The sequence below is a fragment of the Natator depressus genome, chromosome 23, assembly GCF_965152275.1.
Source record: "Natator depressus isolate rNatDep1 chromosome 23, rNatDep2.hap1, whole genome shotgun sequence".
Lineage (NCBI taxonomy): Eukaryota > Metazoa > Chordata > Testudines > Cheloniidae > Natator > Natator depressus.
The window spans coordinates 6869841-6887021 of record NC_134256.1 but is presented as its reverse complement, the minus strand read 5'-3'; the positions used below and the strand labels follow the sequence as shown (position 1 = coordinate 6887021).

General features: G+C 48.8%; 1 protein-coding gene across 1 annotated transcript in view; it reads left to right on the top strand.

Moving 5' to 3' along the window:
- The window catches only part of LOC141976385 (galectin-9-like), a 36652-nt gene extending 19861 nt beyond the window's left edge, over positions 1 to 16791 (top strand). The window contains exons 6-10 of the mRNA XM_074937366.1: positions 1921 to 1965; positions 6764 to 6793; positions 7414 to 7502; positions 8069 to 8234; positions 16479 to 16791. Of these exons, the coding sequence (XP_074793467.1) occupies positions 1921 to 1965; positions 6764 to 6793; positions 7414 to 7502; positions 8069 to 8234; positions 16479 to 16622 (474 nt within the window). The 3' untranslated portion in view covers positions 16623 to 16791. The remainder of the gene's footprint in view (positions 1 to 1920; positions 1966 to 6763; positions 6794 to 7413; positions 7503 to 8068; positions 8235 to 16478) is intronic.
- Positions 16792 to 17181: the final 390 nt, after the last annotated feature.

Genomic DNA, 17181 nt, shown 5'->3' with positions numbered 1-17181 from the left:
GAACAGCTTATATCCATCCATGACGATACTCCAGTCATGTGAGTTATCCCACCAAGTCTCTGTTATTCCAATCACATCATAATTCCTTGACTGTGCCAGGACTTCCAGTTCTCCCTGCTTGTTTCCCAGGCTTCGTGCATTTGTGTATAGGCACTTGAGATAACCCGCTGATCGCCCCTCTTTCTCACTATGAGGCAGGAGCCCTCCCCTCTCACGCGCTCCTGCTCGTGCTTCCTCCCGGTATCCCACTTCCCTACTTACCTCAGGGCTTTGGTCTCCTTCCCCCGGTGAGCCTAGTTTAAAGCCCTCCTCACTAGGTTAGCCAGCCTGCTTGCGAAGATGCTCTTCCCTCTCTTCGTTAGGTGGAGCCCGTCTCTGCCTAGCACTCCTCCTTCTTGGAACACCATCCCATGGTCAAAGAATCCAAAGCCTTCTCTCCGACACCACCTGCGTAGCCATTCGTTGACTTCCTTCTAGTGGTTTTAGCCAGCTTAAACTGGTTTTGTATGGTTTAAACGAACACAAAAGCAACCTTTTTTAACCTCACAAAAACAACTTGAATTGGCCTAACAACAGCAAAGCTAATTATAACTAGTTACTAACCTAACTAACTTATTATTTTTCTATTAAGTGCCATCTTGCATTACCTATATTCCTTCAGTCCTCCCACTCATATCCCACAGTGCGCTGGTCATTTCTGGGCTCCTTTCTGTACAACATTGCTCAGGGTTCAATTTGGCTGGAGCCCCATTGGTTCAAACAGTGCAGCATGCTACATGGATTTCACATGTAAGCCATTTCTGGAGCTAGCTACTTCTCTGCGTGCTATGCCTCTACCCCGCCCAGCCCTGCTTTAACCATTAGACATTATTGTCTTCTTGTACTAACAATGTTGATTGCATCTGCTGGGGATAAGTACATCTCATGTTTCAGAGCAAAGGTTGATCTGATTATTTGCAGGCATCAGGAAGGTCCATGTGGAGCATTTTACACTTGGCTAAGTGCACAGTTGAGGATTTTTGCCTTGCTCTGTAGCAACATGTACTGGCCCCTGGCTAGGGGCAGGATGTCAGACTAGATGGTCCAACAGTCCAATCCAAGATGATAAGCTGCTATATACATCAAGACCTATCAAAGAGAATCAGGCAGGGAATGATTTAGGTGACACCAGGGACACCTTCATAGGGGAACATTCATTAATGGAGCCTCCAGGATGGTTCATTATTTTTCTAAAGATCTGGGCCAGTTCTTGTTTTTCAAAAACATTTTGCTTAACCTGTATCAAACTCTGGTTAGGCTGAATTCCATTTCAGCCCTGAGGGAGGACAGCTGAAGGGAAGACAGACTCTGCATTTCTGCAGAGCAAAATTGGGAAGATTCATAGTTTCACAAATTTTTAAGGCCATAAGGGACCATTACGAGTATTATCTAGTCTGATCTCCTGTATAGCACAGACTAGAGAATCCAACCCAGGGAAGAACACTGGGCGGAACAGAACAGGATAAAGCAATGAATGGAAAAGAAAGATAAGGAAATGTCCTTAGATCTATCCCCATTTGTTACTCAGGGGTTGGATGTGCAGGAGGCAATATGCTCGGAGTAAGACAAAAGGCATTGTGAAAGAGCAAAGAAACACAAACCAAGAGGTGCTGAGAACCTCTGACTCTATTGGGTCAAAATCAAGAGTGGTGGGATCTCAGAAATTAAAGATGGAAAAGACCTGTTTAATTCTGGAGAAGAAACAGCTGGAAGCATCAGCCTCACGGCTGCAGAGACAGCTGAACCAATAAGGGTCCCAGGTTCCCCCGAGTGTGTTCATGGAGCAGGGCCCACACTCAGGTAAAGGTGAGAGTGGGAATAAAATAACAAGCTGAAGCGCCTGAGAGACTGAATTGTGAAATCTGTCTTCTGTCTTTGCAGGGGAAGAAAGGGAAGAACTTCCCAGGACAGGTGTCAGCTGCCTTGGTATGGGGCACAGCCCAATGCAGTGTGTCTGTGACCTCATTCCCTGCTCTCTAGTGAAATGTTGAGAGCAGCTCTCTCCAGGGCCGTTTGAAAGTCAGTGGGAGGGCAGTGAGTTCTCTTAGAGGGAGCCAGCTCCAAAGACCCAGCAATGCCCCTCGTTCTCAGTGGGTGTCTGGGGGAAGCAATGCCTGGCTTGAGCAAATCCAGCAAATGTGTGTCTCAGGGGACATTGACACTGCAGCTGGGGGTGTACTTTCTGGTTTGGGTAGACAAACTCATGCTAACACGCTAAACGCAGCCATGGAGCCACGGTGGCACAGGTGGTGTCATGGGATAGCCCGGGGTCTCAGATAGGACTGTACTCCAGTAGTTAGCTCATGCTGACCCCTGCATGGCTGCAGCTAGCTACACTGCTATTTTTAGCATGCTAACACCAGCTAGCCTGCGTGCGCATCCATCCAAGCTGGAAATTACACCTCCAGCTGCCGTGTAGCCAGACCCTAAGTCTGCGCACTCTGCCAGTGTGTGAAAGGGGGAATTCAATGGAGGGGAGAAGAACAGGATTTTTAAGAGGTTGCACATTGAAGCTAATTGGGGCAGGGGAAATAATGTTCTGGCTGGTAAGTGGCTGGAAGGCTGCACTGTCTTGTCATTCCTCTGGCAGAAGAAAGATTGGCACGAGTGGCACTGGGGTTCTACCATAGCGGAGGGGTGTCCTGAGCCTCTTTTATAAGTCACAAAAGCAAGCTACCATTGAATCGGGCCTCCTTTCCTTGGGAGCGGTTCAGTAGGCTAGCAAAGATTGGCTGCTATTCAACCGGAACGCTCCTTTGCTCAGTTTCATCCCATCCCTCCTGCAGTTAGGTCCCCGGCTGCTGATGTCCGTCCAGCACTTTAGGTAGTCGTATAGTCAGTTCTTTTTTTGTTGAGATGTTGCTGGTGGGAGATCACATGGCATTTATTTTCCAGACTGTTCCATGACAGGAGAGACGATCAGTATCATTTAGTCCCATCACGTGCTTCTGTTCTACCCTCTGCCTCTGCCCCAAACACAGGCAAGGTGTAAAGATAGCTAGAGACGAAGGGCTTGTCTCCACTGCAAAATCAGGATATAACTCCAGTGGTGCCCCTAACTCGAGCTCCACTGACACACGCAGCTCCCCACTGGAGCATAACAGGACACACCGTCCAGCCAGCGCTCAAGTCGTACAGGAAGCCTGGTCCAGTGCTCTTCTGGGGAGCTGGCCCAGCGTTCCAGTCCTGTCACTTGACCCACAGAGGCCGGGAGGGCTGGTTGTCCGTCAGTCTGTGAGCCTATTGTTCTCTCTCACAGTCATTCAGCCAGACAGGCAATACCTGCGCAGAGCCAACCCCTCGGCTGCCAGCGGGACCCACTCGTTTTGCCAAGCTTATATGGGGCGATGGGGATTTATCATTGAAGTGGCTGGTCCTGGCACTGGGGCGGGCACCAGAGCATGTGATTGACTTGCCCTTCCCCAGCCTGGAGCCAGCTGCCTCGGAGAGACACCCCCAAGCCCTCCAGGAGTCCCTGAGCAGCACTGACCCCCAGTAGCAAGGAGCCAAGCCTGGAAACTGCTTGTTCCTGGCACCTGGCCTCTGCCCTGCCCCTGGCAACCTAGCAGACTGGGTGGTGCTCAGCCCTCTCCTGCATGGGACTGCTGGGCAGGGTATTCCATCTCCCTAGCACCACTCCTTCCCTGTTGATAGCAGCTGAGCTGAGCGGCGAGGGGTCCCCCTGCTGTGGCCACTGCCACCACCTGCCGCACCCTCCCTTCCAGCACCGTTTTTTAGGACTGGAGCACAGTCCCGGCCATCTTTTGGGGGGGGCTAGGCACGCTCCGCGCACTCCTACTGAAGCAAGCCCACAGGTGATACAGGCTGGGTGACACCTAGCTCGCTCAGAGCTAGTGCGGGTACCTCTACCTGAGCGAGCATTACCCCTGCCGCTCCAATGGCAGGGCAGTTTCATGGCCAACGATACACAAAGGAGTGATGTGGCCAGCATCACATATGACCACCTTTGACTGCCCTAACCTGATGGATCAGGTACCCCTTGAACAGGTGGGTGACCAGGAGGGCACCGTTCCCTTCAGGGGTGTAGCCAAGCACCTTAACTACTCAGCCACTGCACCTTTCTGTAAGGGTTGAGCACTTAAAGAAGCAGTTAGGCAGTACGGTCCTTTGTGGCTCTAGCCTGGAGTGAACAGTCCACGTAGATCGATCGCATGGTGAGTCATAGGACAGGTGTGAAGGGTACAGACACCAGGGAGAAAGAGGACTAGTTTAGGGGGGCGCAAGGGGTAGACTCAGAAGTAAGGGAATGAAACTGAGCAAATGAAAGTGGGGTAAATAGCAGGAAGTGTTTTGGAATAATGAATTTTACTAAACTGTGAAAGTTTCCCAGGGAAAGGGCCATTGTCTGAGCTAATTAAAACGGGACCAGCCTAAGCCCTTGAATCGGCTACCTATCAGAGGAGGGAGGTTCTGGACCAGCCCTCCAAAGTAGTCATGGGGGCAAGAAACCTAGCTGGTTTTAAGATGGAGCTTGATAAATGCATAAATGGGATTAGATGATGGGGTTGCCTGTGAAAGCAGGGACTGGACTCCATGACCCAGGCAGCTGCTTCCAGCCCTGTGTTCCTAGACCGTCCAGAAGGACCCAGCATGCAACTCTTTCCTCTCTGATTTCTGTGCTGTCCTGCAGCGGTGAATTCCACACACTGATTAGCTGCTGGGTAAAAGTGTGCTTCCTTCAATCCATTGTAAAGGTGTGACGATTGCATTTTAGTAGGTGTCTCAGTTTAAACCCCAGGTCTCTCTCTCTCTCTCTGCATGGCTGCCCTCTCCCAAATTATAAGCACTGTGATTATTCTGTCCCTCCAGGTGGGAGATCTAGATTCACCGAGCCCCATCTATGCTGCACAATTCACGCTGGATCTCTCATTTGTGCTTATCTGGGCCTGTGAATCCAGAGGGAATTTGCCTCTCCTACACATCAGTATTAAGCTCATGGAAATACTGATCCCTGTCTTCTCTTTGCTGCCTGTTCTCTGCCAGGCAGTTTTTATTCACTCCCAACCTATAACTTGTTCTGTGGGCCTGTTTTAGCCCAGTGCTGGGATGGTGGCATTGGTATTCCTGGTGTTCCCTGCTGCCTGGTCTGTCGGTGAAATCCCCAGCTGCCACAGCTCCACTGATTAGTTGATACTTTGATGTGGATCAGCCCAGCTGTTATTTCTGTGCAACTCCCCACAATGCACACTTTCCTCTTGGGTACACAGAGGAGGAGGAGCTGCTAGTTATTTAACACGCTTCCTGCCCACCACTTCCATTATTGGCCTTGTGCTTTCTTTTATCTGCAGTGGGTTTCCTCTCCTGGCTTTTATTGCAGTGGGGTCACCAGGCTTCCTTCCTGGGATGTCTCAGCCCCCTGCCTGGCTGCATCTGCCCCCAGCTAGCTCCAGGGCACCAATCACACTCCTTCCATTCCCCAGGCTGCCTGTACCTGCCGTTCCATCGCCCCTTGACCTTCAGGTCTGCTCTTTCCCTTTTATTGTTCATGCCAAACCCACGGCCCCGGCATCTTGCTCCATTCCAAACCTCTTGAAAGAAGAACAGCTCCTCCCAAAGCTCCCAGCAGTGCAATGAGTTTGATGGGTCTCAGTTCAGTTCCTGGTGGCAGGTGCCCCCTCACCACGGTCCCTCGAAAGAGAGACAAAGACTCAAATGGGCCACAGATGCTGAATGCCTCTCTGATCAGGAGCGATGACCCCTCCCTGGCAGAGGTGGGGCATACTGGCAGGAGGAAGTGCATGTTGGCTGCCTGGGATGCCCATGTCCTGGAGGCACTATGATTCCCAGCAGATCTGGGGGCAGTTTCAGTCCCTGGGGAGCAGGAGAAGTTGGGCTCTCCTAAGGTTTCTTTTTTATCCATCTTCTCCATTGCATTTGATCTCTCACAAACGTGCCTGTAAATTGCTGTTTGTTTCCTTGTTTTCCTGATTTTGGGCTCCTTCAAGGCATTATTGCTGGCAGGAAGGTGGCAGGTTTTATGGGTTGTTCTTAGTCAAAGCTGCTACAGAGGCTGGGGAAGCTCCTGTCAGAGGTGAGTTCAGGGCCCAGGAGAAGCTAGGCTCAGGAGATGACCTAGAGTGCAGGCTGGATGCAGCGAGCATAGGCGAGAAGTGTGCCCGACTGTAAAGTTCACAAGCTGAATGCTACTGAGAGCATTTCTGGGAACGGTGACAATGCTGAGAACTGGGCGGGGGTTCACCCAAGGGCCCAGAGGCACATTCTGGGAGACAGCTGTGGCCAGCTCCATGGAGATGGCAGCTGGCATTCACAGCTGCCTGACGTAGTCCTCGTGGGTCACTGGTCTGCCTTGCCCTGACTCCCATGCCCACTGGCAGCGGGAATGCCCAGGCTGCTCAGGACAAGAGCGCTGGGTTGTTATTGTAGGGGTGCTCATGACTCCTGAGCAGCAGACACTGACTCCCTTCTGGGAGAAAAGAGCTCTGTGGCCTTTATTTTAAGGAGGAACCCACACGGCGTTCCCTGCGCCCTGCAGAGAGATAGGAGGAAACACAGGCCGGGTAGGTTTGTGCCTAGTGCCCTTGCCAACGGCCTGTCAAAGAACAGGGAAGGCCTGGTGCAGTCCCCACACCAGAGCCTCCTGCCAGGGGCTTAGCCACTGGCTCTCCCCAGTCAGCACTGCGGGGGTGTTACACAGTGATGTATGAGGGACTGTTCTGACTGCCTTCGTGACTTCTCTCCTCAGCACAACACTCCTGTGACTGTGACCAACCCTGTGAGTACCCAGCCAAACAGCGAGACGGAACTAGTGAGAGCCAGGTCGGGGTCAGGATTTTCCGGCTTATCTCAGCAGGAGCCGCCCCCCAGAATCACTCCTGCCTTGGCCCAGAGCCTCAACCCCCATCTCAGTTGCTCACGACGATATGAGCTAAAGGCCGCTGTGCTGCCCAGCGAGTGCTGCTGGCCTGGCCTGCACAGGTGTGGCACGAGAGGAACGGGGCCTGTGCAAACACATGGGGACTGAGTCAGCTGCTCCATACGGAAGGCAGGAGCAGGAGCACAGCCCCGAGGTGGGGGCAGCTGCTTGCTTAGCCCTCTGCCCCAGGGCAGCTGTGTAGGGGCTGCACCTCGCTGAGCCTGGTGTGCACCTCGCTGAGCCTGGACACAACCAATCCTTGACCAACAGAGCCAGTAACAACCCCCCTCCAGCGGCGCTGTCCTTCCAGGGCCTGGCAGGAATGGAGGTGCTCCCTCCCCCTGAGCCACTCCATCCCCTACCCGAGGCCTGTCAGCCTTTAACCCCAATCTGTGGTTATGACAGCCTCCCCTGGCTCCCCACACTTGGGTGCTGTGGGAAAGGACTGTGGCCTATGAGATTTTGGGCATTCTTTTCAGGTCGTCCCATTCCAAGTGGCCATCCCAGGGAATATCACCCGGGCCCGCAAGATCACCATTGTGGGGAACGTGCCTTTCCATGCAAACCGGTAGGTTTCTGATGCAGCCTGGAGGGGAACATGGGGGCTTTGGGACCATGTGAATGGGCTGGTTTTCACCCACCATCACACAAACACAGCTGATAGGTTACAGCCTGGGATAGGGGTGGGATGAGTGAGAGACTCACCAAGCAACAATGCTTTAGAAATGGGGGGGAAGGGGTGGGTTGCTGCACTCAGCATGTGACAAACAAAACCCTTTGTCTTCATTTGTGATGCAAACGCTAAGCACCAGGCCCAGCTGGATGCAATCCCCCTTCCTAATATTCCTTCTCCACGAGCAGAGTGGTCTGGTCACAAGATGCTGAAGGCAGATGGGAAAGTCCGGGGGGGGGGGGGGGGGGGGGGAATTGCCAGGAGCTGGGCATAGAGACTCCTGGTCAAAGTTGTGTGGGCTCCAATGCCCAGAGAGGGGTGGGGATTGGGGGGGTGTTGAAGGTGGCCCTGGCTACAGGACGTGGGTCTGTCCCACTCTCCAGTGTGCACCATCCTGGTACATTTCTCCCTGAGCCCTTGTCGTGAAAAGCTCTGAACAAACCCTTTTTCCCTCCTCATAGCTTTCACGTCAATCTGAAAAACAGCATGACCGGCAACATTGCCCTGCACATCAACCCACGGCTGAAGGATAGGGTGCTGGTTCGGAACACCCAAACGCATGGCACATGGGGCTCAGAGGAGAGGCACAGTGCCACCCTGCCTTTTGCGCCAGGCCAGGCTTTCCAGGTGAGCCCCAAAGGTGGCTGTCTGAGGCACGCACGGGAACATGTTCTCAGCTTCATGCTTCAGCTGGGGTGCTGTGCAGTCGGGAATCAGGCCCACTGGGAATCCACAGAGCCACAGGCCCCTGTGGAACTAAATCCTTCAGAGACATTTCATGTTGAGACTGCATCATGACCAAGAAAATATTTTCCCATCTTCCTCTCCCCTTTGGGGGTCTTGCCACCGACAGAGTGTGAGAATTTAAAGTTCACCCATATTGGAATTGTCCAGATACAGAAACAGTCAAGATCCATTATTTGGTTGTTTTTCACATGGCCAAGTGCCTACTAATTAGAGATTGGCTCAGCATGAGGTGTTCTATCCCTGTCAAAACTGTTAGAATTAACTAGTAGAATGCCAGATTTTTATATTTTTGTGTGTGTGGAATCTTGTTAATTTCTTGGTCTCAGTGAAAGCCTGTGGCAGTGAGCCCAGTCTAATTGTGCCTAATGTGAAAAAGTATTTCCTTTAATTTCATGGAATAGCCCCCTATTCTTGTAAGAGACAGGGATAAGATCCTGTGCTCTGGCTCTGGATCATTCATTTTTATAGCATCCAATGAAGTGAGCTGGAGCTCACGAAAGCTTATGCTGAAATAAATTTGTTAGTCTCTAAGGTGCCACAAGTCCTCCTTTACTTATTATTAAGGTTGCTTGACACTTTCCATTATAAGAACCTGTTTTCAGTTGCTTATAACTTAGCCTGAAATTCAGGATGAAATTTCCCCAGCCAGGTATCAGCTTCAGACTGAATTTTTTGGTAAGTTTCAGTAGAAACAGTTCAGCCATTTCCAAGAATGAAGCTTGGAAGAAATAGGTTGTTTTGCTCAAGCTCAAGAATCCTTGCGACCACTTTGCTGAGAAGCTCTAGGGCAAGACCCACAAAGGGGACTTATTTCAGAGTAGCAGCCGTGTTAGTCTGTATTCGCAAAAAGAAAAGGAGGACTAGGGGCACCTTAGAGACTAAGGGGACTTAGGCACTGCACTGCTGAGCCCAACTTTTAGGTTCCCTGCTGTCTAGAAGAATCCACAGCCTCAAGCTGGGCATTCAGGCTCCCCGTACAGTGCCAGGGAAAAGTTAGGTGCCTAAGACTGGGACCCACAAAAGCCAGCGGGCTGAGTGGCAGCTGCCTAAACCAGCCAACAGGAAATGCCAAGGAGCAGCCGGTGTCAACTGGAGTATTGTGTCCAGTTCTGGGCGCCACATTTCAGGAAAGATGTGGACAAATTGGAGAAAGTCCAGAGAAGAGCAACAAAAATGATTAAAGGTCTAGAAAACATGACGTATGAAGGAAGATTGAAAAAATTGGGTTTGTTTAGTCTGGAGAAGAGAAGGCTGAGAGGGGATCTGATAGCAGTTTTCAAGTATATAAAAGGGTGTTACAAGGAGGAGGAAGAAAAATTGTTCTTCTTAACCTCTGAGGCTGGGACAAGAAGTAATGAGCTTAAATTGCAGCAAGGGAGGTTTAGGTTGGACATTAAGAAAAACTTCCTAACTGTCGGGGTGGGTAACCACTGGAATAAATTGCCTAGGGAGGTTGTGGAATCTCCATCATTGGAGATTTTTAAGAGCAAGTTAGATAAACACCTGTCAGGGATGATAATACGTGGTCCTGCCATGAGTGCAGGGGACTGGACTAGGTGACCTCTCGAGGTCCCTTCCAGTCCTATGATTCTATGATAGCTTCCAAGGCCAGAAGGGACAACTGTGAGCATCCAGTCTGACCTTCTGTATAACATGGGCTAGAGAACTACCCCCACAAAAATTCCTCTTTAACTAGAGCACATCCTTTAAAGTGGTGTAGTGGCAGATAGAAGCCAAGAGGGACAGGACTCAAGAAAGGCAGCACAAGAGCAGATGTGTCTGTGTCCTCTAGAGGGGTCCTCAACCTTTTCCTTTCTGAGGACCCGTCCCCTCCCCACACCCCACCGCCACAGCATGCTACAAACACTCCACCACCCACCAGTGCCACAACGGCTGGTTTTCTGCATATAAAAGCCAGGGCCAGCATTAGGGGGTAGCAAGTAGGGGAGTTGCCCAGAGCCCCATGCCACCATAGGTGCAGGAATAATGGGTGCGAGGGGGGGGTGCTGCAGCACTCCTAGGGTCCCGGCTGCCACCCAACGTACCCGGCGTCTCAGCTGCCTTCCCGTGCCCGGGGCTTTGCCTCAGCTCTGGGGAGGGGGGGAGAGTGGACAGCGCCCCCACTATTTAACATGTTCCAGCGCCCACTAAATGCCACAGGGATCCCCACAAAAACAAGTTGCTCAGGCTTCGGCTTCAGCGGTGGCAGGGCTGGAAGCCCTGGGCTTCAGCCCTACACAGCAAGGCTTGAGCTTTCTGCCCTGGGCCCCAACAAGTCTAACACTGGCCCTGCTTGGCAGCCCCCCCATAACCCACGTGGGGACCAATACAGCTCCATGCAATGGAGTTTCAGGTTTTGCTGTTTGCTTTTGCAAAAACCAGAAAGTTACATTTAAAAAGTATCTAGATTAAAAGAGCGTTAAAGTTGCAAGCACTCAAAAATTAAGAAATGCAAGAGGTAAGATTCCCCAGGCAACCTTAACTCTGCCCCCTTGTGGGTGTGCATCACAGTACAGTCTTTAACGCCAAGTACACCGACTAACGACTATTTTTTCAAAAGGATCTCTGCCTCATTCAGTGCACAGGATGAACTGTGCTCAGGGAGTGAGGCAACATTTGAAGACTTTTTTACCCTCCTCATTCAACGATTGGCTCCTGCCTTGTTTGCCACACCCCACCTAAACACTGTACGGCATATAGAATTATTCCATTTCCTCATGGGCTTTTCAATGACACTCACTACTGTGACATCTGAGGGCAACACAAAGATTAGTGACACCTCTGTCAGGTGTGAGACAGTATTATCCACTTTTTACAAATGGGGAACCGAGGCACAAAGAGTCAGTATTGTCAAGAGTGATTTGGGGCACCTAACTTGAGATACCTGTGCCCTAATTTCTCAGAGTGTTCAGCATTTGTATAATACCTCATATGCTCAATTGTAACTCCCACTGATGTCCCTTGCAGTTACAAACACTCAGCCCTTCTGCAAATCAGGCTCCATGATCTCAAGTTGGGAACCCAGAAAATGAGAAACACACAATGACTGTCCCCCCCCCCGTGAATATTTTCATTTAAGTGACTCACACAGGAACTCTGTGGCAGCATTCAACTGCCCTAACCATGGGAAATCCTTTCCTCTGCCTGAAATTACCCTGCCTCATTCACCACATTTCTTCCAACTTCTGCAGCAAATGAGACCGGGGTCCTGAAAACAATAGCCACCTTTACTACACAACCCTGATTCATCCCAACACACCGTCCATCCTGTGCACTGAATGAGGCTGGGGTCCTGCAAACAATAGCCACCTTTACTACACAACCCTGATTCATCTCAGCATGATTCAGAAAGGCCATAGCGCCAATGCCCACACTGCCCCTGGCTCCTCCACTCGCACCTGTGTCCAGACAGAACCCAGCCACAGATGCCTCTACACAGGCCTGGTGCGGATTTTCAGAAGCTGTGGCCTGCATTTGCCCATCACAGAAAGCCAGACTGGGGGACCGTCCAGTGTGAGAGATGCCTACTGAGAGACTCTCTCAGGAAGCAGGTGGGAGAGTTTCAGGAGGAGGTGGCTAGGCTGAGGAGCAGCCGTGCATACAAGGAATTCATTGAAAACATGCATATGGAGACCTCCAAGGTTGAGGAAGCAATCCAGCTGGAGAGGACTGCATTAGCACCACCAGGGGAGGAGGAAACGGCTTCTTTACAGGGAGGAATCCAGCTACTTGTTACTTCTGATGGCAGGCAGTGCTCCACCCTTGCTCCCAACACACCATCCACAGAGATCAAAAAATGGGTATGCTGCCCTAGCAATGAGGGATGACGGATGGAGGAGAAGCCATATACTCCTGAGGCTAGCAGGATCACAGCCACCACTCCCAAGAGGAAACAAAGGGTGGCGGTGGTGGTCAGTGACTCCCTCTTAAGGGGGACGGAGGCATCCATCTGGAGTCTTGACCTGGCATCCTGGGAGGTGTACTGCCTGCCAGGTGCCTGTGTCAGAGATGTTACAGAGGGATTGCCGAGGATCATCTGGCCCTCTGACTACTACTCTGTGCTGCTCATCCATGTGGCACTAATGATTTACTGCAAGGTATGACCCTGAGCAGGTCAGCAGTGACTACAGGGCTCTGGAAGTGAGGCGGAAGGAATTGGGGCGGGGGGCAGGTATGTTCTCATTGATCCTTTTAGTCAAGGGTAGGGGCCCAGGCAGTGACAGACACATCCTGGAGGTGAATGCTGGGCTGCGTGGATGGTGTTGCCAGGAGGGCTTCAACTTCCTCGACCACGGGATGCTGTTCCAAGGAGCAGGACTGCTGAGCAGAGATGGGGTCCATCTGTCAAGGAAGGGGAAGAGTATTTTCGGATACACACTGGCTGACTTAGTGAGGCCGGCTTTAAACTAGGTCTGATGGGGGCAGGTGACAAAAGCTCACATGTAAGTCCAAAACATGGAGACTTGGGTGAAGGGTCAGACTATGGGACACGGGCAATCACAGCAGGGACAATGAAGAGAAGAGGGAATATAGAGGAGAAATCAAATGAACATCTTAGATGTCTGTATACTAATGTAAGAAGTATGGGGAATAAGCAGGAAGAACGAGAAATACCAGTGAATAATCACAATTGCAACATAACTGGCTTCACAGATACTTGGCGGGATAATTCACATGCCTGGAAAATTGGTATAGAAGAGTTCAGTTTGTTCAGCAATGACAGGCAGGGAAAAAAGCGGGGAGGCGTTGCCTTGCATATCAAAGATGTCTACACTCTAACTGAGGTGGAGATAGAAGTGGGAGAAAGACCTGTTGAAAGCCGCTGGGTAAGGATAAAAAGGGGTAAAAAACAAGGGTGCAGTCAAGGTACAGGCCTATGATAGGCCACCTAACCAGGAAGATGAGGTGGATGAGGGTTTTTTTAAACAGCTCACAAAATCATGCAAAGCCCAAGACTTGGTGGTGATGGGAGACCTCAACTAACCGGGCATTTGTTGGGAAAATAATACAGCAGGGCACAGATCATCCAACAAGTTCTTGAAATGCACTTTTTATTACAGAAGATGGAGAAAGTGACTAGGAGAGAGGCTGGTCTAGATTTGATTCTGAAAAACAGGGAGGAATTGGTTGAGCGTTTGAAGGTGGAAGGTAGATGGGTGAAAATGATCATGAAATGATAAAGAGTTCCTGATTCTAAGGAATGGTAGTAGGGGGAAAAAGCAGAATACAGACAATGGACTTCAAAAAGGCAGACTTTAGCAAACTCAGGGAGTTGGTAGGTAAGATCCCATGGGAAGCAATTCTAAGGGGAAAAAGAGTTGGTACTTTTTAAAAGAGACATTATCAAGGACACAAGAGCAAACTATCCTAATGCATAGGAAAGATAGGAAGTATGGCAAGAGGCCACCCTGGCTTAACCAGGAGTTCTTCAACGACCAAAACTCAAAAAAGAGTCATACAAAAGTGTAAACTAGGTCAAATTACAAAGGATGGATATAAACAAACAAGCAAAAACAAACACAAGTATGTAGGGGCAGAATTGGAAAGGCCAAGGCACAAATGAGATTAAACTAGCTAGGTACATAAAGAGTAACAAGAAAACATTTTACAAATACACAAGAAGCAAGAGGAAGACCAAGGACAGAGTAGGCCGATTACTCAATGAGGACGGAAAGATAACAATAGAAAACACAGCAATGGCTGAAGTATTACATGCCTTTTTTGTTTCAGTATTCAACAAAAATGTTAGCAGTGATTGGACGACTAACATAGTGAACATCAGTGTAAATGGGGTAGGATCTGAGGCTAAAATAGGGAAAGAACACGTTAAGAATTACTTAGTCAAGTTAGATGTCTTCAAGTCAGCAGGGCCTGACAAAATAATTCATAGAATACTTTAGGAACTGGCTGAAGAGATCTGAGCCATTAGCGATTATCTTTGAAAACTCATGGAGGATGGGAGAGATCCCAGAGATTTGGAAAAGGACAAATACAGTACTTAGCTATAAAAAGGAGAATAAGGACAACCCAGGTAATTATAGACCAGTCAGCCTATGTTCCATACCCAGAAAGATAATGGAGCAAATAATAAAACAATCAATTTGTAAGAACCTAGAAGATAATAAGGTGATAAATAACAGTCAACATGCATTCATCAAGAACAAATCATGTCAAACCAACCTAACATCCTTCTTTGACAGGGTAACAAGCCTTGTGAATGGGGGCAAGTGGTAGATGTGATATATCTTGATTTTAGTAAGGCTTTTGATACTGTCTCACATGGCCTCATAAACAAAGAGAAATATGGCCTAGATGAACATATTATAAGGTGGGTGCACAACTGGTTTGAAAAGTGTACTCAGGGAATACTGATCAATGGTCCACAATCAAGCTGGAAGGGCATATAAAGTGGGGTCCCACAGGATCTGACCTAGGTCTGATTCTATTCAATATCTTCATAAATGATTTGGATAATGGCATAGAGAGCACACTTATAAAGTTTGCAGATGATTCCAAGCTGGGAGGGTTTGCAAGTGCTTTGGAGGAGAGGATTAGAATTCAAAATGCTCTTGACAATCTGGATAAATGGTGTGAAATAAATAGGATGAAATTCAATACGGACAAATGCAAAGTACTGCACTTTGGAAGAAATAATCAATTGCACAAATACAGAATGGGCAATAACTGCCTAAGAAGGAGTACTGCAGAAAAGGATCTGGAGGTTATAATGAATCACAAACTACATATAAGTCGACAATGTAACACTGTTGGGAAGAAAAAAAAATGCAAATATCATTCCGGGCTGTATTAGCAGGAGTGTTATAAGGAAGACATGACAAGTAATTATTCCACTCAGCCCTCATAAAACTTCAGTTGGAGTATTGTGTCCAGTTCTGGGCACCACACTTCAGGAAAGATGTGAACAAAATCTTGAGAAGAGCCACAAAAATGATTAAAGGTCTAGAAAACATGACCTATGAGGAAACACTGAAAAAATTGAGTTTGTTTAGTTTGGAGAAGACTGAGCAGGGACATGGTAACAGTCTTCAAGTACATAAAAAGTTGTTATAAAGAGAATGATGGTAAATTGTTCTCCTTAACCTCTGATGACAGGATAAGAAGCAATGGGCTTAAATTGCAGAAAGGAAGATTTAGGTTGGACATTAGGAAAAACTTCCTAACTGTCAGGGTAGTTAGGCACTGGAATAAATTGCCTAAGGAGGTTGTGGAATCTGTGTCAATTGAAAGTTTTTAAGAACAGGTGAGACTAACACCTATCCAGGTCTAGTTCAGTGATTCTCAACCTATTTACCATTGTGGGCCACATATGCTGCTCTCTATGTGTTATGTGGGCTGCATCCACACAATAGATATACTACCTGTATGGTCCTGAGGATGTCACATGGGCCACAGCTGTATGCTGATTGGGCCGCAAGTGGCCTGCAGGCCATGGGTTGAGAACCACTAGTCTAGATAATCCTCAGTCCCATATCAGTGCAGGGGACTGGACTAGATGACCTATTGAGGTCCCTTCCAGTCCTACATCGCTATGATTTTATTTAATTAAAGACTACCATAATGCTCACACACAAGGCAGATGAATTAAGGTTGCTGGGCAATATTAATCCCTACATCACCTAATTTTTGAGTGCTTGAATTTGCAACCTTCGTGTTCTTTTAATGTAGGTTTTAAAAATATGATTTTATATACTTTGATCTGCTCTCCCCATTTGTCTCCTTTCCCAAGCAGGTAAGCTTTCTGTTGAAAACAAATCTTTTAAAGATACTTCTGAGGAAGCGGAGCTTGAGTTGCTATCTTAGCCATACTGCGTTCCCGACCAAAAGAGCTTGAAATAAACACTCTGTGATCATGTAATACAAGGGGTGAACTTGGAGATAAGCCAGCTGCTGTTTATTTCAGGAGCTCTGTTAGAAAATGTTACATTTGTGGTTTTGAAACACGCAGGTCAGGAGAAGGTTTTCTTGGCTTCAACTTTATCTTCTAGGCTAATGTGCTGCACGATGAACTGATGGCTCCCCTGGGCCTTGAGTTATCCGTGTAACAGGTGTTCTTGTATCCTTGGGTGTCAGGGCACACAAATGTGAATCTTCTCTCTCTTCCAGATGGAGATAATGAACACAAGGAACTGCTACCAGGTCTCGGTGAATGGGCTGCATGTGTTTGACTATGTCCACCGCATCCCTGCCAACCAGGTGGACCAGCTAGAGATAGCGGGGGATGTGTCACTCTCCTATGTGCAGTACTGATGGCCCCACCTGGGCCACTAAGTTCTCACTATTTGACTCAACCCACTGGGCTGAGTCTCATCTTCCACTCCACTCCACAGCCCTCCATCTTCCACAGCCCTCTCATCATCTTCATTCAACAGCTCCACTGCTGAGCCTGGAGATCTCAGCCACCAAATCTCACATCATACAGAAACTTGGAAGTCTCACTCTGGGGCTTGGGGGACGGAAGGGCTTCTCTCATTGTCTCTTTTTTTGTCTATATACATTTCTGGTACTGTAGATTACAGCAGTGGTTCTCAACCTTTCCAGACTACTATACCCCTTTCAGCAGGGTTTGATTTATCTTGCATATCACAAGTTTTACCTCGCTTAAAAACGACTTGCTTACAAATCAGAGATAAAAATACCAAAGTGTCACAGCACACTATTACTGATAAGGTGCTTACTTCCTCATGTTTACCATATAATTATAAAATAAATCAACTGGAATATCAATATCATACTTATATTTCTTTGTGATACTTGAGCCTGTTTTTCACTTGTGAGCCTTGTCTGAAGGCTGAGCCCCATGCAGCGT